Source organism: Athene noctua, chromosome 16 (assembly GCF_965140245.1).
Source record: "Athene noctua chromosome 16, bAthNoc1.hap1.1, whole genome shotgun sequence".
NCBI classification, from domain to species: Eukaryota; Metazoa; Chordata; class Aves; order Strigiformes; family Strigidae; genus Athene; species Athene noctua.
The window spans coordinates 14,665,570-14,688,060 of record NC_134052.1 but is presented as its reverse complement, the minus strand read 5'-3'; the positions used below and the strand labels follow the sequence as shown (position 1 = coordinate 14,688,060).

General features: G+C 39.5%; 1 protein-coding gene across 3 annotated transcripts; it reads left to right on the top strand.

Moving 5' to 3' along the window:
• Nucleotides 1–885: 885 nt before the first annotated feature.
• YTHDF1 (YTH N6-methyladenosine RNA binding protein F1) lies at nt 886–17,009 on the top strand. Of its 3 annotated transcripts, XM_074920253.1 has the most exons (6): nt 886–1,320; nt 1,734–1,758; nt 2,648–2,653; nt 3,205–3,284; nt 7,858–9,384; nt 15,523–17,009. In XM_074920253.1, exons 1-6 carry the CDS (start codon nt 1,294–1,296, stop codon nt 15,547–15,549), a joined length of 1,692 nt encoding a protein of 563 aa, XP_074776354.1. In that variant the 5' UTR covers nt 886–1,293; the 3' UTR covers nt 15,550–17,009. The 3 variants fall into 3 exon arrangements, with proteins under 3 accessions (XP_074776354.1, XP_074776353.1, XP_074776351.1); XM_074920252.1 differs by lacking the exon at nt 2,648–2,653; XM_074920250.1 differs by lacking the exons at nt 2,648–2,653; nt 15,523–17,009 and having other exon boundaries at nt 7,858–10,328.
• Nucleotides 17,010–22,491: the final 5,482 nt, after the last annotated feature.

Here is a 22,491-nt window from a genome sequence, read left to right as displayed (position 1 = left end):
CCTACAAACTCTATCTTGGCCCAAGGATCCTAAGGAGGACCTAAAAACAATTAAGAAGTAGCCACAGTTTTGCTCACTAGATATTCCACCCACTTAGAAAAAAACAAAACTAAAACTAAACGAACAAAAAAACCAAAACCCAACCCATTATGTGCAAGAAGCAGAACTACAATCATTAATGAGGCAGATCTCAAATACTAGAAATAAGAGGGCATTGCTTTCATTTAATCTGATTTCTCAAGCCATCTCTCCCTAAAAATTAGAGATTTAATTTTGGCATAAGGCAGCACTGAACGAGGACAACTCAGCTTGTTCAACAGGGCTTCATTTCCTCACCTTCCCTCAAAAGGGCGCGTAGGTAAATGACAAGTCTCCCTCCAAGCCACGAGTTTACTTCTTGACCCTGCTGAAATCAACATCAGCTACGTCAAGGGGGCCAAGACTTCACTCAGGTTCTGCAAAAAAAGCAGCTGGAAGGAAAATAAAATGAATTAAGCTGGTAAAAACCCATGCCGAGAGCAGCTGCAGTCAGGCTGGTGGGGACCCTGTGCCAGAGGGCCCCAGCCGCAGGTCCCGCGGGCCCCAGGGCCGGATCCGCGCTGGTGTGAGGGGAGAGCGGCCTCCCTCAGCGCCTGGGGCCGGGACCGAGCCTGCACGGCCGAGCCCGCGGGCAAGGGAGCTCCTGTATGGCCTCGCAGAGGCGGAACGATGACAGGAGACGGGGCCGGGGCAGGGCGAAAGGGCCGCCGGCGGCCGCCCGGGCCCTCAGCCCGCCCGCGCATGCGCAGCAGGTGCGGCCGCGCTCTGCGCGCCTTTCCCCCCCCCCGCGCCCGGCCGTGCCTTCCCGGCGTGCCCCGCGCGCTCTCGGCGTTGACGTCACCGCAGCCCGGCGCCCGCCGCCATTGGAGTTGAGGCTCCGGCTCCATCCCTCGCTGCGGCCCCGACGGCGGCGGCGGGCAGGCCCGGGCGGCGCGGCCCGGGGGTATGTGAAGAGACGGGACCGGCAGGGTGAGGCGAGGCGCGGGACCGGCGCCGGCCTACCCGTCCCCTGGGCTACCCCCCCCCACCCCACACCAGCCTGAGGAGACGCCGAGCGGCGGCGCGCGCGCCAGCGGCCCCCTTTCCCTCCCCCTCGGCCCCGGCCCCTTCCCCCTCCCCGGCCGCCGCCTGAGGGGAGAGGCGCCGCCGCCGCCCCTCCGCCAGGCCCCGGAGCTGCGCTCCGCGCCGCGCCGAGCGGCCCTGCCTTCTCCCCCAGCCCTCTCTGCTGAACCACGGCGGCCCTGTACATGAATTATGTCTGCCACAAGCGTTGACCCTCAGGTAAGTGGCGAGGCGCAGCGCGGGCCCTGCCTCCTCCCCACCCGGGGGCGGGGGGTTTCCCTTGCAGGCCGGTGCCTGCGCCTGGCCCGGGAGAGGCTTTTCTTCTCCCGCCCGGCTTCTTTGGACCTTTTTCTTTCTCGTTAACTTCCCCTGTGGGCGCAGCATGTTCCCACTGCCTGTGGAGGGCCGTGGCCATTTCTAAGGAAGGCCGGTGCTGAATGATACTCCTCAACCTCAGTTTAAACAAACCCTGATAGGTTGTTAGCCATTTTTATGAGGCTCTTATCCGCCCTCAAAAGCAGTGTGTTTTGCAGTGACAATATAAGCGTCTTTCCAAAATTAACTTATTTTTATTTCCCCTCTCTCTTTTTTTTTTTTTTTCCTTTACCCCATCATGTGCTATGGCTTCCCAGAGACCGAAAGGACAGGATAATAAAGGTGAGGATCATGCTGAGATCTGATCGTTCAACTTGTTACTGTAACAGATGAATTATGTAGGTGCCCGTAGGTGAGCAGAAAGGTATTGCTCTTAGCCTGTATGGATAACAGCTGGAACAAGGGAAGTTGTGCTTTTTTTCGAAAATAACACATTTGCTTGCATCCCACTTAATGCTACTGATTTTATTGGGAAGGACTATGTATTAGTACTAAACATCATAATGCTCTTAATTTCCTTGAAATAAAGCAGATTTCTACATAAAGTCACAAGGATATGGCTATTCAATATATTTTTTTACATACTTCTACATAGTCTCTTCCTGCTATGTGAACACAGTTGTGTTGCTGGTCTGCTGTTGGCTGATTACATATGTACTAGCTGTCATATATAAGCCCACACACTAAGGAATTTTAAATAAAAATAGTTAACTTCTGATGAGATAATAAGATCTTTATGATAATTCTGTGCTTCACTTGGAACTAAACTTAATAACAAGTCCTGATTGTTACTGTGATTGCTAATAAGAGTGTAGCTGTTTAGGCTTAGAAACTAACAATATTCAACTCATGAGTGCTTTTTAATATAACTTAACCTGCCTTAAAAATCCAGCTACTCCTCGTACAGAAAGTTTGACACCATTTCCTGTTTGTAAATACTCTTTTACCTCTACCTGACAAACTTTGCAGAAGTATTCTGGTAAATCCCCCAACTTGTTTGCAAAACATTCTATTCGGTGTGGCGTTACTTTTAGTTTAGTTTAGCTAGCCTATGAAACAGGTAAGTAAAGCAACTATCACATAATGTGTTTGACCTTGTTTCCTTAAATTTAAAGCAAACAGAAGAAATTATTTGAAGTGATCTAATAACAGTTTCGGTTTTGTATATCAGTGATGGGTTTTAAATGCTTTTCACACATTAGTTATGCTTAAGTAGGCCTTGGATTATAGCAGATATCTCTATTTTACACATGAGAAAACTGAGAGTTAAATTTTCCTGAAAATGTTGAGATATCAGGGCACTTAGTCATTATTTCATAATTAAATGTGACCTCACCTCGTCTTATTTTAGTCAACTTAAGCAGCGAATAATACACGCTGTGGGAACTGTGAATTAGTTTCTGAGAGTTCTAATTAAGGACCAGAACAATAGATGTTGTTTCCCAATATTTTTCACAAAATTCCTGTCAGTAATTATTATTTTGTTCAGAGGTAATTCACATGAGTTGTCTATTCACTCTTGGCTGTATTTTTTTTTTTAATTTACTGAAATTTAGTTGTGTAAGCAGTAGTTTAAAGAGAAACTGTTGGGGGGGGGGGGGGGGGAGGGAAATGTCATCCCTTCATGCCTTGCATAAGAAATCGGCTTTTCATGGAATAACATAGGGTGGAACTCTACTGAAATGCTACTAAGCAGTATTATAATCTGTTGTAACCTTTTTCTTTTAGTACAAAATGGTTCGTTACATCAGAAGGATACAGTTCATGACAACGATTTTGAACCTTACCTTTCTGGGCAGTCAAATCAGGTTAGTGTATTTTTAACTTAGGTTTTTTTCTTAGGCATGCTGTTGGCACTCAATTCATAGGATTGTGTTGAGGGAGCAAATTCCTTAAATAGAAATGGAAAAAGAAATGACTAGCATATTGTGTTACTTGGTAATACAACTAGCATTTGTGCTCACAAAGCTAATATTACTCTGCATATCCAGATGGCCACGAGTGAAAATGAAGTTAATGCTCCAACTAGTGTCTGCTGATTGCTCCTCAAATTGCAGGTTATCGATATGGTTGGACTGTGACAGGCTATTTGATCTTAGAATTCTTTGATAGATGAGTTGCACGTGGGAGTCTGAAGGTTCTGGTTTGGGGCTCTCCTGATACGTATAATTTGTATAATCCTAGAAATTAGCATAGTTGAAACTTGGTTTCAGGGCTTTCTAGACACCTTGTAGAGTTGTTCCACTTGCTTTTTACACTTCAGCAAATATTCTAGTTTCTTTCATGTCCTCTGAAATATCTAAGAATTAAAAATGTGTTGTTTTAAGGGTAAGGCACTGTAATATAAACTCTTGATATAATCCAGTTCATTATAATGTATGTTAAATCAACATCCATGACTTAAATATCATTATAATTATCTTCTAATTGAAGTAATTTTTTATTTAACATGCAAATCTTTAAAGTGATCAAAATGTACAGAAAATGGAGATGCAAAGAGTTTTCTTTTGCAAATATAAATTACCTTTTCAGAGAGAGAGCTACTGATATATGTTGTTATTTCTTTGTAGAAAGGCTAAGCGGTATGTTTTAAAAGGGAAACTTATAATTGGGCCTGAAACTGATAGATGCCACTGTTAATATTGGTGACATCAGTGAAGCTGCTTGCAAAAGAAAATCGTTCTACATGCAAAAAAAAATTCTAGCATCTAATGTGCTGGCCTGTTTTATTTGTGGAAATTGTGATTTAATCTTGAACACAAACACTGGAGCAAACAGTGTCAATTCGTGTACTGTGTATCAGTTATCTTCAAGGTGTATTAAACAATTTTAGTAGGGCAGTCAGGTAGATGGAGCTGTGTTATGAGTTGGTTTTGGATCACAGCAGGTTTTGGGTACAAGTAGCATGATATAGATGTACTTGAGCTCATTTCCATCCTGGAAGCAATCGAGACACACCAGTGTGGAAGTTGGGACAAGTGTGTAAATGACAACTTGAATTATCTTCTGAGCTCTGCCCTGTGTGGTTCTGGCTTCTGAGCTAAGCTTGAGTCCTCTGCAGCATAGACATGTTCTTGTACAAAGTTAAAATGATTTAATGGGAAACATTCCCTCTTCTCTGGAGTTAATGTACTGTAGCAGGTATAAAAACAGGAAACAAGGAAGTAAAATTTTCTCTTGTAATGCAAAGTAAGTTTTGAAAGAAACTGAGGTTTTCACCTTTCTCTAATTTTTTGAAATTCCACTTCACATTTGTATGCCCTTTTTTATAACTTAAAACTGAGATATATTTTTCTCATGTGAAATAAACTGAACATTAAACTTATATAGAAAAAAATGTAGAACCATCTATTATAGTTTAATTGTAGGAAATCTGTCTTACCTGTCAACAAGCCCAATTATTAGGTTTAAATGGAAAAATTGCTATGACTGTTAGAATTTCCATAATTCTAATAAAGCTTTCTTACATGAAATTGTAGCTCCATTGACTGTTTTATTTATGCTGGAGTAAGAAATTGGCGTGCTGCAAGAAATAATTGTGTAGGTCATCTTACAATTTCAAGTGGAAAGTGACAGTAGCATTAATTAGAACTGCGAGATTTTGTACTGGAGACAACCGTGTTTCTGAACAAAGCCTTATTATCTAGTTATTCAGCCAGATTTATTCAACCCTTAAAAATTACTGTAAAATAGAAGTGACTTACAAAAAAAAGATTTGAAACACATTTAAGAAATTTAAAAAATACTTCAGAATTAAAACCCCAGCTGACACAACAATATCATTGACATCAAAGATCAAATGTAGGTTGGCAATACTGTGTTAATTTCATCTTTTAAAAATACAAATTAGTCTTGAAAATGACTATGGAGCATGTTATATAATCAAGTAAAATATAATTGTCTCCCATCCTTCTGTTGAAAACTGCTCCTGAGTAGTAGTGCCTTCTTTTCTTTCCATAAAGGTGCTAGTATCCAAGTACCAGTAGATAATACAAATCAAATTTGAGATGCAATAGCTTTTCTTTTTTACAAAGCACACTAGAAGTCACTTTAAGTGCAAAACGCACTGAGTGAAATAGAGTATTCATGTACAAAGTTATGCTCAGAGCAAAAAAAGACATCTCCTGTGTAATGTCATCCAGAACCAAAAGATAACAGGGAATTACTAGCAAGCAGTGTACTTTGGGAAGAAGTCCCATAATTCCCATAATGAACAGAATGGTTGGTTTGTTTTGTGTTTTTAAAAAACAAACAAAGAAACAGGGAAGGGTGCTGAAAGGTCAAGGATAAGTTTGTTGAAATAAATGTTCTGCAGTTGCAGTGAAGGACTTCTATCTGGGTTTCTTTTACACACTCTGGCATAAAGCCAGTCAAAATAGATTGAATGTTTTGTAAGGATGTCTGCTGATACTTTCCTTTAATCTTGTTAGAATCCTTCTGGAAACTTTACAGGCTGTGTGGCAGGAGAGGACAGTCTTAGGAATTGTCTAGAATCCTTCAGCAGAAATATTCTGGGACAAAACACTTGCTTTCTGTAGGCTTATTCTTTTTCATCTTAAGTTCTAAATCTGTAGAATATATCAACATAAATATCTCCAAAGGACCATTTGTGTGTCCTCCCTTTCACCTGCATTTGTTTTTACGTTTTTCTTATATTGATATGTTAAGATATAACACATAGCGATCTCAAAGTAAGGTCTTTTAGAAAAATGTTTTCATATGCTAAATATTGATTATTTTATCTTGGGAGTCTGACAAAATTTAACGTATTTTAGAGGATCTTCTCATAGAAAGGCAGATTGTGTACCTCTTGTTAAGGATAGAATTTGCACATAAATGAAGGCAGCATGAACAGTGGCAGAGATTATTTCTTTTGAATCAATAATCCTGGATTTAGGATGTTTACATCTCAGAAGTGTTTGCAGTACTGTATGTAAGTCATGGAGGCATTTTAGGGTATAATTCTGTCTATGGAAAATAAGGATATTGAATTACTCTGGCTTTGGGGTGTCATGGAAAGGAGTCACTGCAAAATGAGCAGTAAAAATTATTCTGTATCAGTTGGGTATTTTTAATATTTTTATATTGCTTATCTTCAGCAAGGAGTTCTTTTACTTCATTTTTTGAATAAGCTGAGAAATAATCTGATTTTCAGAAAAATGACTGAAGCTCTGGTGCCGTTTTGCTGATTTTGCAGATACATTTTTTTCAAGTTTGAAATCTTAGTTTGAAATAAATTTTAGTTCCTCCTCTTAAAATAATCTTTCTCCATGAGTAAGGAAAGGCAAGCTACTGTTTGACTCATTAACAGATGTTGACCTTCCCTCCCCCTCACTGGTAATTACAGTTAGAGTGTCGGTTTGGAAAATCTCCAATATATGTGCTTCAAGTTTTATTTAAAGGGGAATAAAACCTATTAGAATATTCTCTGTTTGTTCTTTTGCATTGTTGAATGAGAAAAATAAGGAATGCTTCAGAATCAGGTGTCAGCAGAAGATTCAGAGTGGAAGGAAAGGCTTGTCAGCTTGGTCTAAGAAGCAGTTGAAAGGGAGGAAAATGTAGAATTTCAGAGGAGGATCTGCTGGTTTATAGCCAGTCAGTCTCTTGTCTCGTAGTGTGGAAAAGATGGCCTCTTTGGGAGGACACTCAGAAACAGCCTTGCATGGTTTTAACTTTACCACTGAGGGAGGAAGAGACTTGCAAAAGGCTGATAAAGGTCGTTCTCAAGCAGTTTGGATGCCATGTATCACATGCTGTGTTTGCATATGTTTGTCTTCAGTATACCAGTCACCTTAATTCCAGTTTGTAGTTAGGTCTACTTAGAGCAAACTTGACATGCAGCTTAGTGTGTGATCTCGCTGTGAGCCTGTCTGTCAGAAGTAGCCTTTCCCTGTTTTACCACTCCAGGTATGTTTTGATTGTTGGGGACTGTTGGCCCCCCAGAACAACTCCATCATGAGGACTATAATCATGTTTTCTGTTATATGTGTTGTCATATAAATTTAATTAAAACTTCTCCCGTATAGCGACCTTGAAATGCCAAATACCTCAGTATAAGTTCCATGAAATGTTTTTGAGTATTAGTAGATTAAATAATTCTAGAAGGAGGCACTAAATACCCATTGTAATGTAACTAAGCTTCTATGCTTTCCAGATCTCAACTACTAACCTTATGGTGAGCCTCTAGTCCTGGGGTGCCCAGATACAGCTGTTTAGCCCTCAGTCTTTTTTGGAGTGCAAGCTAAAATCTGTAACTAGAAGTTAAATTACCTTGTCTCTATTGTACTTTTCTATTTGGTGATGAACAGTGTTGTAGCTATTTATAAATGAAGGGGGTTTTTATATCTGAAGTTACCTTTTTTTTTTTTCCTTCTTTAACAGAACAGTAGCTATCCATCAATGACTGATCCTTATCTGTCCAGTTATTATCCACCATCCATTGGGTTCCCCTATTCTCTCAGTGAAGCACCATGGTCTACAGGAGGAGATCCTCCTATCCCATATCTCACCACCTATGGACAGCTCAGTAATGGAGATCATCATTTTATGCACGATGCTGTTTTTGGACAGCCTGGGGGCCTGGGAAATAATATCTATCAACACCGGTTTAACTTTTTCCCTGAAAATCCTGCCTTCTCAGCTTGGGGAACGAGCGGATCCCAAGGACAGCAGACTCAGAGTTCAGCATATGGGAGCAGTTACAGCTACCCACCTAGTTCACTGGGTGGTACCATTGTGGATGGACAAACAGGATTTCATAACGATACATTAAATAAAGCTCCTGGAATGAACAGTATTGAACAGGGAATGGTTGGACTTAAGATTGGTGGAGATGTTACAACTTCTGCGGTGAAAACAGTAGGTTCTGTTGTCAACAGTGCCGGAATGACAGGTGCCCTCTCTGGTAATGGTGGATCTAATGTAAACTTGCCAGTATCTAAACCAACCTCTTGGGCTGCTATAGCTAGCAAGCCTGCAAAACCACAGCCTAAAATGAAAACAAAAACTGGACCTGTAATCGGAGGAGCATTGCCACCTCCGCCTATAAAGCATAATATGGACATAGGTACTTGGGACAATAAGGGTCCTGTGGCAAAAGTTCCTGCCCCCCAACAGATACCTTCTCCTCAGTCTGTTCCACAGCCACAGCAACAAATTGTTCAGCCTGTTCCAACTCAGCCTCCTCCCTTGACTCAGCCGCAGTATCAGACCCCTCAGCAGCCTCCCCAGAATCGCTGGGTAGCTCCTCGCAACAGAAATGCAGCTTTTGGCCAAAGTGGAGGAACTGGTAATGACAGCAGCTCAGCTGGCAGTACCCAGCCCAACCCTGTTCCAAGTGGCGAGTCCCATCCTGTTCTTGAAAAACTGAAAGCTGCTCACAGCTATAACCCTAAAGATTTTGAGTGGAACCTTAAAAATGGACGTGTGTTCATAATAAAGAGCTATTCTGAGGATGATATTCATCGTTCCATTAAATACTCTATTTGGTGTAGTACGGAACATGGCAACAAACGCCTGGACAGTGCTTTTCGGTCCATGAATAGCAAGGGTCCAGTCTACTTGCTATTCAGTGTCAATGGAAGTGGACACTTCTGTGGAGTAGCAGAGATGAAATCACCTGTGGACTATGGCACCAGTGCAGGTGTCTGGTCTCAGGACAAGTGGAAGGGGAAATTTGATGTCAAGTGGATCTTTGTGAAGGATGTGCCCAACAACCAGCTCCGACACATCAGGCTGGAGAACAATGACAACAAACCCGTTACAAACTCCCGTGATACACAGGAGGTGCCCTTAGAAAAAGCAAAACAAGTGCTTAAAATTATTGCTACTTACAAGCACACGACCTCCATCTTTGATGACTTTTCTCATTATGAAAAGCGCCAAGAAGAGGAGGAGGTGGTGCGGAAGGTAAACTTATTAAAAAATTTATTTTATACACAGATATGGGGAAAATGAAATGTGAAGGCTGCTATGGTGGAAAAAATGTAAGTAGGAATTCGAAATGTTTTTTAATACATCTCAACTTGATGGTTTTATGTGTGTTTAACAACACAAAAGAACAAACATGCTTATTTGTTTGTGACAATTTCATAGCTAATGAGTTTCAAAGCAGAAAGCTAAGCAGTAATGCAGGTAAAGGACGTTATGTCTGGGGTTTTTTTGAGTTAAATTTTTTTTAATCTTAAAATGGTTAATAAACTAGAAAATGAATTTCTGGTTTGGAATTGGATTCTGCCAGTGATTGCCACTTAAGATTTTTGCCTTAAAATATGAAATGTTTTGACACTGTTTGACTGGAACTGGGCTGTCAAAATTGATACTTGTATTGGCATTTGAAATTTGTACATCACCTTTAAGAGCAAGAAGCCTGATCTTGTTTGTTCAGTTGATCTCTCTGGAAAAGAAAGTTGCATAAAATTGCTGGAATAGTGCTAGAAGGATTGCGTTTCTGCTGCTGAAGTCACGTGTATTATTATTTGGGTAAATAAAGGTTTTCAGTTTCCAGGTCTAATCTGTCTACTAATTCTTGAAAAGAAGTTTTGAGTGAAATGTAGTAGGAGAAATTTGGGCAGTAACTGAATACGTAGTAAGAGAAATTTGAGCAGTAACTGGTAAAGTGTAGTAAAAACTTAGATAAGCTTTCATGGCTCTAAGTCTACTGCAAGAGACATCTGTGCCTATCTGTCCCATGACCTCAGTTTCAAGAACACCTTTAATTAAGCAATCTAGAAGTATGGGCTGACAAAATAATAGGTGTTGGGATGTGTAGTTACTAGCTAAGTAACGCTTCGAGTTGCTTGATGTTGATAGTGTTTCACAGACTTTCTGTACAGCTTCAAAATGTTTTTGAAGCAAAGACTTAAAGCGTGTTCCCAGAGCTTACATTAAAGTTGCCATTTTAAAGGTTTTGTTGCCATTTAAAAGTGCAGCCAAAATTGCTTTAAACAGTCTTCATAGAATATATCCTTAAATTAGGAGAGAAAAGGAGATCAGTGTCCTAAGAACTCTTCAGCGCAGCTCTTCCTCACCATCAGATAGGATGTGCATGGCATACCTCAATCCAGTCTGGAAGGAGAGCTTAAGATTTGAGCTTTTTCTAGTGTATTCCCTGCCAGATTCCACAAGCTAAAACCTAAAAGCTTTTACTTCCACACTTCATTCCTTCAGCAGACAGTTAGCAATTTGATATTTAATGCAGCCTCTATCTTGGAGAGGTGTTCCCTTGTGCAGGAGAGAATCCTGACTAAGTTGGAATGCCTGGGCTCTGTTGTCAGGTGTTTACAGCGTAGGGGAGGGGTGATTGGGTTTTTTTGCTGTTGAGTCTCTCTGTGATTTGATGCCAGGTCTGGAGGGGAGAATATTGTCCATGTTTAAGGAGCGAGAATACTGGGAAAGTGATAGGACATCTCGTCTTGCACGGTTAATTTACTGGCCTGAGGAAGATCCCGATGGCTCATGCTGAAAGCCAAACTTCCTTTGCTTTGTAGTAGCTCGGGGACAGTGCTGCTTTGGGTTGTTCTAATATACACAACTATTTTCAGTTCAAATGCTGATACAATATTCTTAGCCAGGTCACTGCTTTATAATATCAGTTTTTCAAAATAATGCATTTTTTCTGCCTCATTTAAAATTGAGGCTCTAGCTTGTATGATGCATTCAGAAAATAAACTCTGAAGTCTAATTTAACATTTCTTAGATTCCTCCAAATAGCTTAGAAAATAGGACAATACACAGACAATTGAAGTACGCTGAGGAAGATAATAGTCCTAGAGAGGTAAAGCAGATCAACAGGGAGGGACTGAAAAATAAGATACTACTTGTCGGATTGCATTCTATAAAAGTTCTGTCTGGAAAGTTAATGTTTTCCTCTCCATTGACTAAATGAATTTCAGAAGTCCAGCTGATGGCTAGAGGAGTTTCTTTGCAGGATATGCACACACTTCAGCTTATTGTTGTTGAGAAGTTTGTGCTATTGAAGTTGAAGCCTTAACCAAGTTAACCTTCCTATGACAATAATTTTTGATGAATCTTATTGGCAGTTAATGTATCCTATGACCTATGACCTAACTTCAGATGGCTCTTTGTATTTATGCCATCTTAATTGGTTTTCAAGTTGCTGTGGTTTTTATTCATTATACTCTGTTTAGGAGTAAAATTGCTTGTTGAAATTTTGTCTTTCATTTCACCCCTGTTGTGATTACAAAGGGCCAGAATTCTTAAAAATCTCCACATGGAGGCCTGAATGCTTTAATTTATACACAAATATTTAGTAGGGAAGAATAATCTGTACAATGCAAGCCAGTAGCATTTCAGTTCTTTAGATGGTTACTGTTTGTTGCTAGTGAGTATTTCCTTAACTATTGTGTGCAGAGTGAGTGAGCTCTGGTGTGTGCTCTGAGTTCAGCTGATCTCGGAACCCCTGTGTTAACACCAAATCATCAAATGAGGATTTGGCAGGTATAACGCTGGATGATATTCATTAAAGTGCCAAAGATTCATCAGTGTTACCAGCATTGCTGAAGGACTGTATCATCATCTAGAATTGAGGGAAGGTTTGTTCATTTTTGGATCTAAGTCCAGCTTTTGATTTGTCATAGTAATAAAATATTTAAGCCCAGTCTGGTGACCCAGAACCTTGGAAAGGAGTAATAGAAGGATGTTGGTGTCTGGAATGAAATAGCAAAACAGTGAGTGGCATGAAATCTCTCCTGACCCTCCTGGCATTTCTTAGTCAGTTTTTAGGGCCACTACAGTGTCCACAAAGAGAGCAACTTCTGTGGTCCAAGCTTATGCTTTTAAAATGTAAAAAAGTTGCAACATGTGTGAGAGAACTTTAAAAAGAAAATACAGTATAATGTGGCATTAATTATTAACATTCCCTAGAAACCTGCTTGCATAGTCTTAGCACAATTGTCTTCTGAAGTTAAAAATATTGTAAAGAAAATAAACTTGTTGCAGATTTTTGGTATTTTATATTTACAACTCGTGGCAGTACAGATGGGTTGATCTACTGTCAGCAGCTCGTCTTCATAGATCTGTGTTTAACCAGATGGTTGTAGTTCTGAACTGGGCTGCTGTGCTGTCACCTCTGGTCTGTGCCAAGGCACTTGGCTATTCCAAGGACTACAACTTGGTGTTGGGTTGGAAGAGCTGCATGGTCTTACCTCAGAAAGCTTTCGGACCACTAAGCTTACCATTTCTCCTTTTGGGTGATTAAATATTGTAAAGTGTTAGGGCATGTTGGCACTTAAAATACTCGTTTTCTTCTAGCATTGTGTATTTCCTTTTAGTATGCTTTCTGTGAACACACTCATTGATGCAGAACTTTGAAGGATAGAATATTGTCCTTCTTCCAAAACTGTAGTTAAACATATATATTTTAAAATTAATACTAACTGTGTTTCCTAATACAAAGAAAACATTTATATGTTTGTGTCAGAAGATTAATACTTTCATTGCACTGCCCTTAGCAGATGAAATTCAGTAGGAAGGTTGACAGCTACTTCAGACTGACACGAAGGGAACAGAAGCTTGACAGGGATAAGTGTCTCCAAAATGGAAGCTTCTGCAGGTTTTGTGAAAAATGTATAGTCAGAATACTATACATACTAATGTCCTGAAGGAGAAGTAAGCAACAGGAGCTCCCCTGTGAGATACCACAGAATTCCCCTGGAGAAGAGAAACTGTGAAGGCTCCAGATGGATCTTCAGGACCAAAATGAACAAAGCTTTGTTACTTACTTACAAAACGGCTTGTTCTTACTTGCAGTAGTACTAAATAGCAGTAGAGAAGAGAATTTGAGAGTTAGAGCTTCTAAAAAGCAGCCATGCTCAAGAGCATGAAGAATCGTTGCATCAGTTTTCTTCCTGTCAAGTTTATATGGTTTCAGACACTTAAAAGGAAGTCTCAGATTAGCCTGAGAGAGAAAGCAAGCAGCAAGGTAGAAGGAACTGCTTAATAACTTGATTAATAGATAGCACTTTTTACTGAATTGTAAAGCCTGAGCTGAGTCTCTGAATGCTGTGAGCGTACTTTCTAGGTACCAGCTAGAAGTCTCAGGTGCTAGCCTGTCTTCTATTTATGTGGGACTAGTCCATGAGAATGGAAAACTTTGATTTTAAACGAAAGTGTAATTCTGAAGGTCAGTGGATGACTACACAGGAAACTAAAAATAAGTTATGTAGGTGGTAATGGAAAAGAATGGGCTCGTGAGCATGGTAGTGCAGTGAAGCAGAGTAAAGGGGATTTGCCACCTTCGAAATGGAAGTTGGATGGAACAATTACTTTTTTGGAAGCCTCAAAATGGGGTTGATACAGTTCAGGTTTAGATCCTTTCTAACCCCCTTCTGTTGGAAATGGCAGGCAGCCATAAGTTCTCTTCATTAAGAACGTACAACACCTAAGAGATTCTGGTACTCAGCCACTAAGTGGCTTTCATAGGTCAGCAGTGAAAAGATAGGAGGAATATAGATTTCTAAACCAAATTATACCACTTTACATTGGCTTTTTTGTTGATTTGGTAAAAAAGTTTTGCTCTCTTCCTTCTGTCTTAAATCACTGATTAAGAATTATACTAGACTCTGTTGACTTAATTTTATTATTAAAATTGAAATATTAGTATTATTCAGCCTGGAGGCAGAAATCAATACATCCTATTTTTTAAAAACTCTTCTGATTTTATGTTGTGACCAGCTGAAGTAGCAAATACAGGCTGTTAGAGTTATGTTTGGTATATTTGCAAAGCAGCTTTACATTGCAACAGAAACAATTCCAAGATAAATTTTATACAGAAAGATTCCACCAAACAAGTAAAATCTGAAGGTGTTAGTTTAGGAGTTGATGGTTGTTTATGCTTAGGCGATTTCACAATTTTCTTGCTTGAAATAGGATTTGATGCCATATTGAAGCATTCAAGTACAGTACACAGAGTCTTTACATGCCAGGTTTGCACTCTACAGTTGGTTTTAAACACTGCTGGGATGAAATGGAAGACAGTAAGGCTGAACCCTTGCTAGTCAGTCCTCATGGTGTCTTAGCTGGAAAAATGCACTGGCCTAAAGATACAGCTTGTCTTGCTGTCTTCTGCATGTCCGGCAACTTATGGGAGTCTTGAAACTATTACTGAAAAAGTCCCCCCCGTTTTTGTTACTGCATTGCTCAGCTTGTCTGGGTGAACCCTGTGCAGAGGCTAGAGCAGAGGCCTGGCTGTTTGCTGCTGGAGAGCACAGGTTGGTTAGCTTGAAGACTTAACAGCAGTGGAGGGGTGCCTGCAGGTATCCCTCAGGTTACCTTTATCTGGTTTTGGTATTTTGGTTAGCAGAAGCCGTTGAGTGAGACTTCAGAGAGCCTACTGGCTTCTGCGCTAGAATGTTTTTAAAAATTCTTGGCTTGTTCAGTCTAGCTGTGCTGGTTTTTGTCAGACCGTGCAAAAGCACATAACTTTTCTTCTACCTGATGATGTTTGTTTGGTTTGGTTTTGTTATGTGTTGTTTTTTGTTTTTTTTTTTTTTTCCCCTGACTTGTCAAGTATTTCACAGCGCCTCCCAGAACAGTTGAACAGATAGGAAGAATGAGGAACAGAATTTCTAAACTCAAATCCCTACTGCTACCGAATGTGACTAAACTCCAAAGTAATTTGAGTGCTTCAAAATGACACCGGTTCTGTGGAGTCACTGCTCGTGTATTGGTTGTGCTACTACTGCAGTAACTAAAATAATCCGGAAAGTAGGATATTGCAGGGCCTTTTTCTGCTTAGGAATGTTGGTATTCCATACCTTTCTTACCTTGACCTTCATCTGCTGTCAGTTTGAAGGGACTGTGCAGGTATTCATTCAGCTGTTCCACTTGAAGCTGCACATAAATATTAAATTGTCAAGTCCTTGGGTTTATCAGATATATACAATACACTCATAAAACGTAGCAGCAATGTTTCAACAAAGTTTATATTTATCTGGGATCATGTTAGTTCTGTTCTACTACTAAAAACATTTTGTTTGTTCATTTGACTAAAATATTTCTTAACTTTTAACTTTTTTCTCTTTGCAGGAACGTCAGAATCGAAACAAACAATAAGAATAAACATATACAGTTTGATATATATACTAGAACTGATATTAAATTCGACTATCAGAAACAAAAATTTAAGTATGCTGGTGCTGTATCCTGGCATCAGGACAAACTAAAGCTTTCAGCTCCAATATATCTTCTCGTGCAGGGGAAATTAAGTTGTCGCATCTTTAAGTACATTGTAGTTTATTTTTGCCCAAGTGGATCTGCATTAATTTGTATCTTTTTTTTCTATGTAAAATTCTGTAGAAATCATTAATAAAGGTGTGTCTGTTTTTTATTTTTTTAAGTTGGTAAACAGTTATATTAACCTAATGTGGACCTATACATGAGCATACTAAAGTATCAGTGCTTCCCAAAGACTTTATTTTGGCACAAATTATGTTCCTAGCCAGATATAGAGATTATGGAGAATACATCATAAATCTTCCTTTATCCTCCTCCCAAACCCTTTTTCTTCATGGCGGAAGTAAGAAACCATGCATTGATTTTTTTTGTCATTTCAAAAACTTTTAAGATACTGCACTTCAGAATTTTGAAATGAAAAAAACCTAAATTTCAGATCACTTTGTGCAGCTGCTATGCCTCTTTATTTATCTGTACAATTACACTTTTAAAACTGCTAATGCGCCATGTTGGTTTTTTCTGTCTAGTAGAAAATCAAATTGTCAGTGAAATTGTTTCTCTGGAAAATATTTCCCTTTCACATTCTGTTAACCAGTGCTTCAGTGTGCATTTGTTATCCCATATCCTGCCGAGAGTGAGCGAGATGCTTTCTCTCAGCCATAATTCTGCTTTACGGTTTTTGTAGCTTAATTAAATAATAATGTGATGCTATCAACATTGCAGGGGTTTTTGGACAATGTGTTTAAACCTGTTTCAGCTTTCAGGTGTTATTAGTTAATTGCAGATCATTTTTAATCCTTCCCTTCATTACTCCCTCCCACCCCCCAAATCCTAATGCCATTTAAAGTTTTTATACCAATAATGCTGAGCTTTAACGTAGGAACTAATAGTACGGATAATATGATGGATTATGCCTCAGATGTTTAAAATTGACAGTGTGTATGTCTAATTTTTTTCTGTTGGATGAGTAAAAAAACCTGTTTTAAGAAACTGAATTTGCTGTCATGTTTTTGTGGAGTGAGGGGACCGTCGGAGAACCTGTCACCAACTGGAGTTCCAGTTAAGCATGGAAATGGTGCTCATGTCCGCTGCTCTAGCACACTGAATCTGCACGTGTTTATTGTAGAGGATCTTTTACTATATTAGAAAGCAAGTATCTTCTGAATACTATTTACTCCAAAAGGACCTCTGATTTAAATAAAGTTTAATCTGTATCATTTAGACTTGTATTTAGAACGTATAACTCTGTCTCTGGACTGTTACTGCCTGTAAGGGGTAATGGACAGCATCAGATTAACTTTTTCCTCTAGGAGAATACAAGCCTTAATAAACAATACATATTTAGCAAGTTTGATGTCATTTTCATTTTTTTCCCTGCTTTCAGTTGTCTTCCTATGTTATAATCACCCTTTATGCTGACTCATGAATTAAGTCTAATTTGAGAAGTGTTTCAATTGAACAACTTAAATGTTTGCTATCAGCACACTTGGTAATTGCAGAAGGCTTTTTCAGGACTCTGAGGATGTTGCCCTTGTTCAGAGGAAATACACGCACGTACAGTACCTGTCACTTGTGCTGTCCCCTCTCCTTGTATGCAGAGAAGCTGAAGGAAGAATGGGAAGTTGTCCTCTGGCCTCCAGGAAGCAGCGGTGCAGATGTGGGTCACCAGGGTGAGAAAACTTTCCAAATAGAAGTAAAGCTCTGAACAATTTCTTTTACAGCAGTTGGCAGTATTTCCTAACTCTAAGTTTAGTAATTTGACTCGGTATCTTTTTTTAACTGACATTTTGAAGCAATACTGCATTTTTGTAAACATGTTTCCATCTAATAAAAGCACCTGCTGTTAGTTTCAGTTGTTATATCAGGACACTTACAACTGGTGATTCCAGAGCCAAAAAGAATTCAGCTCCATCTGGACCCTGAAGAAAAAAAGTCAGTTACGCTACTTTTAGTTTGTTCTTTAGATCTGAAAAAAAAAAAAAAGTCTTTGCTGTGATATACCTATAGACTTTGGATAAATTTGTTCTTAAAAAGAAAAAAGGAACAAACAAATGGAGAGCCTTTAGCTGGAACCAGTTTGGCTGTATTGTTAAGAAAAGTTAGGATGTGTCTCAACTTGTTGTCTGCCTTTGTGGGTAGCAGAAATTCGTAACAGCTTCAGCATGCAGAGATTTCTTACAGATAACTACAGCGCTGTGGCTGGGTTGTGCAGCAATATGAGTTAAAGTGGAGAGAAAATTCAAGTGGATAAAATATTCACTTTCATTATGATCACGTTCAGTGTTAAGATAACTGAAATGCAGACTGCCCCTCGTTCTGATTTTCAATCAACTGTCAATCTAAAGAGATCCCTCACTTTTTTTTTTTTTAGTGTTCAGGTTGCACTGTGAGAGGGGAAAAGCATTCTTCTATTGTCTGTTGTAGAATAACTTCACGTTATAGGTCTTACTTATTTATTTGATCCAGGAAATACTTCTAAAAGAACTTGCCTGCGCGCTTTTGGAATTGGTGCTTAAATTCACTCCTTAGCTGAGTTGCTTTTGTTTGATGTTTTTAGAATTTGTGCGTGTTTGACAGTATCCCTGCTGCCTTCTGCTTTTAAGTCAAATGTAGCTGGTAGCAGCAAATGCTGGTTACAGTTAAGTTATTTCTCTGGTTTGATTACTGGTCGGTGATGGCAGCACATTGTACTGCTCTGAAGCTCTGAATTTTACATCATTAGGGGAAAAAAACCCCTCATTTGCAGGTAGTCACACCAGAAGTAATATTACTGAATACTTATCTTTATGGAGATTATATTTGTTGCTGTGAAGGATGACTTGAGCTTGTAAAGAAAATTATCAAGTTAAATCTGCACTGAGATGTAAGGACAGAAACAGGCAGACAAAAATAAACAAATTCATGTTCAAGATTACAGCTCTGCCATAATGCAATGTGCTCATAAATTAAGGTCAGACTTTGGTTTTTACCTTACTCGTTCTTGGGAGATGGGAATAGGGGATGTAAAATTTAAAATCCTATTTTTTCTTTCACCCTTTAAAGGACTGTTGATATTAAAAGATGTGAGTGTTTCTTCACAAAATACTTAGTTTTGTTTGGAGAACTTACTCAAAGATATTAATGGATTTAGTAAAAAATATTCCTGAGATCTCAATGAAAAAAATAGTATTTATTTCTCAGCATTACTGACCACAGTGCACTAGAGTCCATGGACAAGTCGTGACAGAACATGTCTTTGCTTTTCTCTTTAATAATGAGTGATTTTATTTGGCCAAGGAAGATAAAAATTCCAGTAAATGGACATTAAAAAATTTGTAGGCAAAGACATTACAAAACTATTGGAAGAAAAATAACTGTTGCAATGTTAACTGCCCTTTTCTTATACACCTGTTGAGAAAAGTAGTTGAGAGGAGCAAGGGAAGCTTAGTAAAAACAGCAGATAAATGCAAAAATGAAGCACAAATAGTATCTAATGGGAGAAAAGCGTGATTTGATCTAATGCTCCTTTTCCTGGTCTCTCAGCCACTTTGAATTCTTTATATTGAACAATCTGTTTCACTTGGAAAAAGCTCTGGCTTTTTCTCACAACACTGCTCAGCATCTGCTCATTTTAGGAGAAAGCTGTTCGCTATTTTTGGGAAAGTACGGGTTTTTAATTGGAGTTTGTGATACTGCCCAAGAATAGTGCAAATATAGCTTGTGGCTTTTCTGTGATAACCACCTCAGCTGTAGGCTGCCTCGTCCACAGTTCCTTTGAGAAAGAGCAGCTCTTGTTCAGCCTATTTTTAGAAGTAAGGGAGTTGAGTCAAAATGTTGAAATGACTTAATTGGGGTGTGACTTTTGGCAGAGAGAGATTTTGGATTTCATGAGTGATGTGGTTCAGCACGATGGGTTGTTCCGTAGCTGACAGCATTCTCACAGCACTCCTTCCCCTTCACATATATTGGCACTTTGACCTAATGTTGGGGTGAATGGGATCATCTTGTGTACAAATGTTACTGCTCTCACAGCTTTCCTGTCTTCAAAAAACTTAAGTTGGAAAAAAATCCTTTAAAATTGGCTTGCATCTTGCATATGCAATGGTGCATTGCATATGCGATGTGATGGCAGTGTATAATATTTTTCATTTCCTAGCAAGAGTATAAGCAGGGCAGGGCTTAGGAATTACAAGAACAGCTTTTGTTCTGTGGTATGATACTGGATTAATTTCTTTATTTTATGTAGGATCATAATTTCAGGGCACCTTTGTAATTCCTTGGGAAATCCAACACAAAAGACTGCTGACTTGACTTCCGTATCATCTTTTTGCTCTCTGTAACGTCCCTGATCTCCCTTTTGTTCACATTCCTGAGGCGAGTTACTGACAGCACGAGGAAGACCTTGGAGACAGGCTTTCTTCAACATGCAGGACTGTATAGAACTGACATCTACACTGTCTTTTACTAAACCTCCTTTAATTTGGAGAGTGTAGGAGGTTTTATGCCATCTGTCTGTTTATAAGTTATTCAAGAAATTATTTTTACCTGGGATGTTACCATGACAACAGACAGTTGGTAAAGTCTTCACCAAATGCATTTCTAATGTTGTCCAACTGCTGCTAAATCAGTAGGATCTGGTGTTTTGCTGTGGTTTCAATAATGAAGACAGTGTGAAAGAGGTGTAAATACTTGTTTTGCCAAATCCGTGCTCTCCAGGTATTTTTAGATTATCAGTGCAACGCATTGGGCAGTAATACGTATCGCAAGCAACCTTGATTCCTTCCCCCTTCCCCTCACCATTCTGTGGGGTGAGAATAGGAAGAAAGCAAATTTTATTAATAAATGTTGTATCAATCTGTATGCCTATAATTAGGCAGCTTTTTTCATCGTTTATATCTTCTGTGTAGTCTCTCCGTTAAAGTCTTGCTATGCTGCTATGTTCCCGTTTAAAGCTTTACTGTAAACTGCAGCACAGTTTTAATTTCTGCGTTCTGCTCTTGTGGATCTACAAATTGTAACTTAAGCCAATTGATTATGGATAGCTTCTAACTCCGAGAGAGCTCTGCATCTCCCTGAAAGTGGTCTGCAAGCCCTCTTAAGAATTTAGAAACCACTGCTGTAAGAAGTGTTTTTGCTGCTGTTGGCTCCCCTGTAGCAGCACGTCTGAGTTAGCTGAAACCACTGATGGCAGAGCCCCTGAACATCCCGATTCTTGCAGCTGAACTTGCAGTCCTGTGCCGAAACCGTGTTTAGCCTGTTTCTGATGAAACGTTGGGGGGTGGGGTGGGTGGTGTTAGGCTCACGAAGAGGCAGAGCGGATCGATGTCTACACCTGCTTGAGATTCACTTTCTAATTAAAGACTGCACATGCCAAGTAGTGGGCCCAGATTTGCCAAGTTTGAAGTTAAGACTTGCTGGCAGAGTGGCTTCCTCTACACCCCCTTTGGGGTGAAACTTCTGGATGGTTGGCACATTCAGGAAAGAGAGTGAATTTTGGACAGTCTGGGGATTTATGGAGTTGACTTGGCTTTCTTAACCCTGTTAGTAGACATGGAAATCCTCTTCTAATATAAATCTGTTTCATATACACTTATAAAATACTGACAGAATACAATTATGTGAGTGCAGATAGTCTGATTTTTAGGGGGAAGAACTCTTCAGAGATCTGTAACAAAGCAGTGCTTTTGTAATCCAAACGCAGAGGCTTTTGGCCACTTTTAAATAAGCCGATCATCAGGAGTGCTCGAAAACACCTCTGTGAGAGAGCAAGGTATTTTGATGTTTTGGCCTGTAATAACCTTTATTCATAAATACATCAGTGAGACCTATCGCTACCCGGCATGAAAAATCAGAAATGTTTTAAGTGCAACTATTTGTTAAACTTTCTAGACCTCTGTTCTGATGTTTTACCCATGCAAAGCCTTTCTAGCGCTCTGGAATACACGAAAGCTGTGAGCCTTCCCATTTCTGCTGCTCGGGTTTGAGATCGGCCAAAGCCTGGGAGGCAGGTGCAGGTTGGGACAGATAACAAAGCTGTGCCTTTGTGTAGGTCTTTTGAAATGTTCTGATTAAAGATTGCATGACCTAGTCCTTAAAGAAGATATTTTGTACTTTCCCATAGGTGCTCCGAGACAGAGCAGTGATTAGGGGTAACAGCCTAAAGAGCCCGTCAGCGGTGCTGAGGATGGAGGCTGCTCGCTCTCAGGGAGATGTTCCAAAGGAGCAGTTACCAGTAAGGACTCTATTTTTGGGACAGTATTAGATGCTGAAATACCAAATCAGGTTTTCTGGCTTAAGCCACTGGCAAGTCGTGGGGATTGTTTTCATATTTTACCCTTTTCGGTCCACGTGCAAGCAGCTGCTTAACTTTGAGATCTCCCTTTAAATCAAAATACTAAATTGTAGCCCACCGAAACTGAACTGTGTGCAGCAGTTGGACAGCCATACAATTAATCACACCAAATTTAGTCCTTTTTAATTATGCCTTGTTTTTTTATGTAGTACCTGCTTAACAGAGCTAGCTTATTTCACAACATTCAGTCTTGGGAGGCAGGGTGTTGTAGTGATTTATGCTTTTTTTTTTGTTAATCAGCCAGCAGAAATTGGGAACAAAAAGAAACGATTAAGGAGGTGTATGTATCTGCATGTTGCATCACTCTAGTAGGTGTGTAACATTTTAAAAGTGAAGGGGAGGGAGACTGCTTTGTATCCTCTAGTTTTATATATTTGACCTCTGTAAAACAGAAATTACAACTAAAACATTTTAAAACTGTAATAATTCTGTATTTACCCTGACAAGGAACAAGAGTTCATAGTTTTAACCTGTTAGTCTGTTAAGGGCAT

Excerpts from the sequence above, each read along its gene's own strand:
- YTHDF1 (XM_074920250.1), top strand. The coding sequence starts at position 1,294 with ATGTCTGCCACAAGCGTTGACCCTCAG. Across the intron at positions 1,321-1,733 it reads CCACAAGCGTTGACCCTCAG|AGACCGAAAGGACAGGATAA; the intron begins GTAAGTGGCGAG and ends ATGGCTTCCCAG. Across the intron at positions 1,759-3,204 it reads GAAAGGACAGGATAATAAAG|TACAAAATGGTTCGTTACAT; the intron begins GTGAGGATCATG and ends TTTTTCTTTTAG.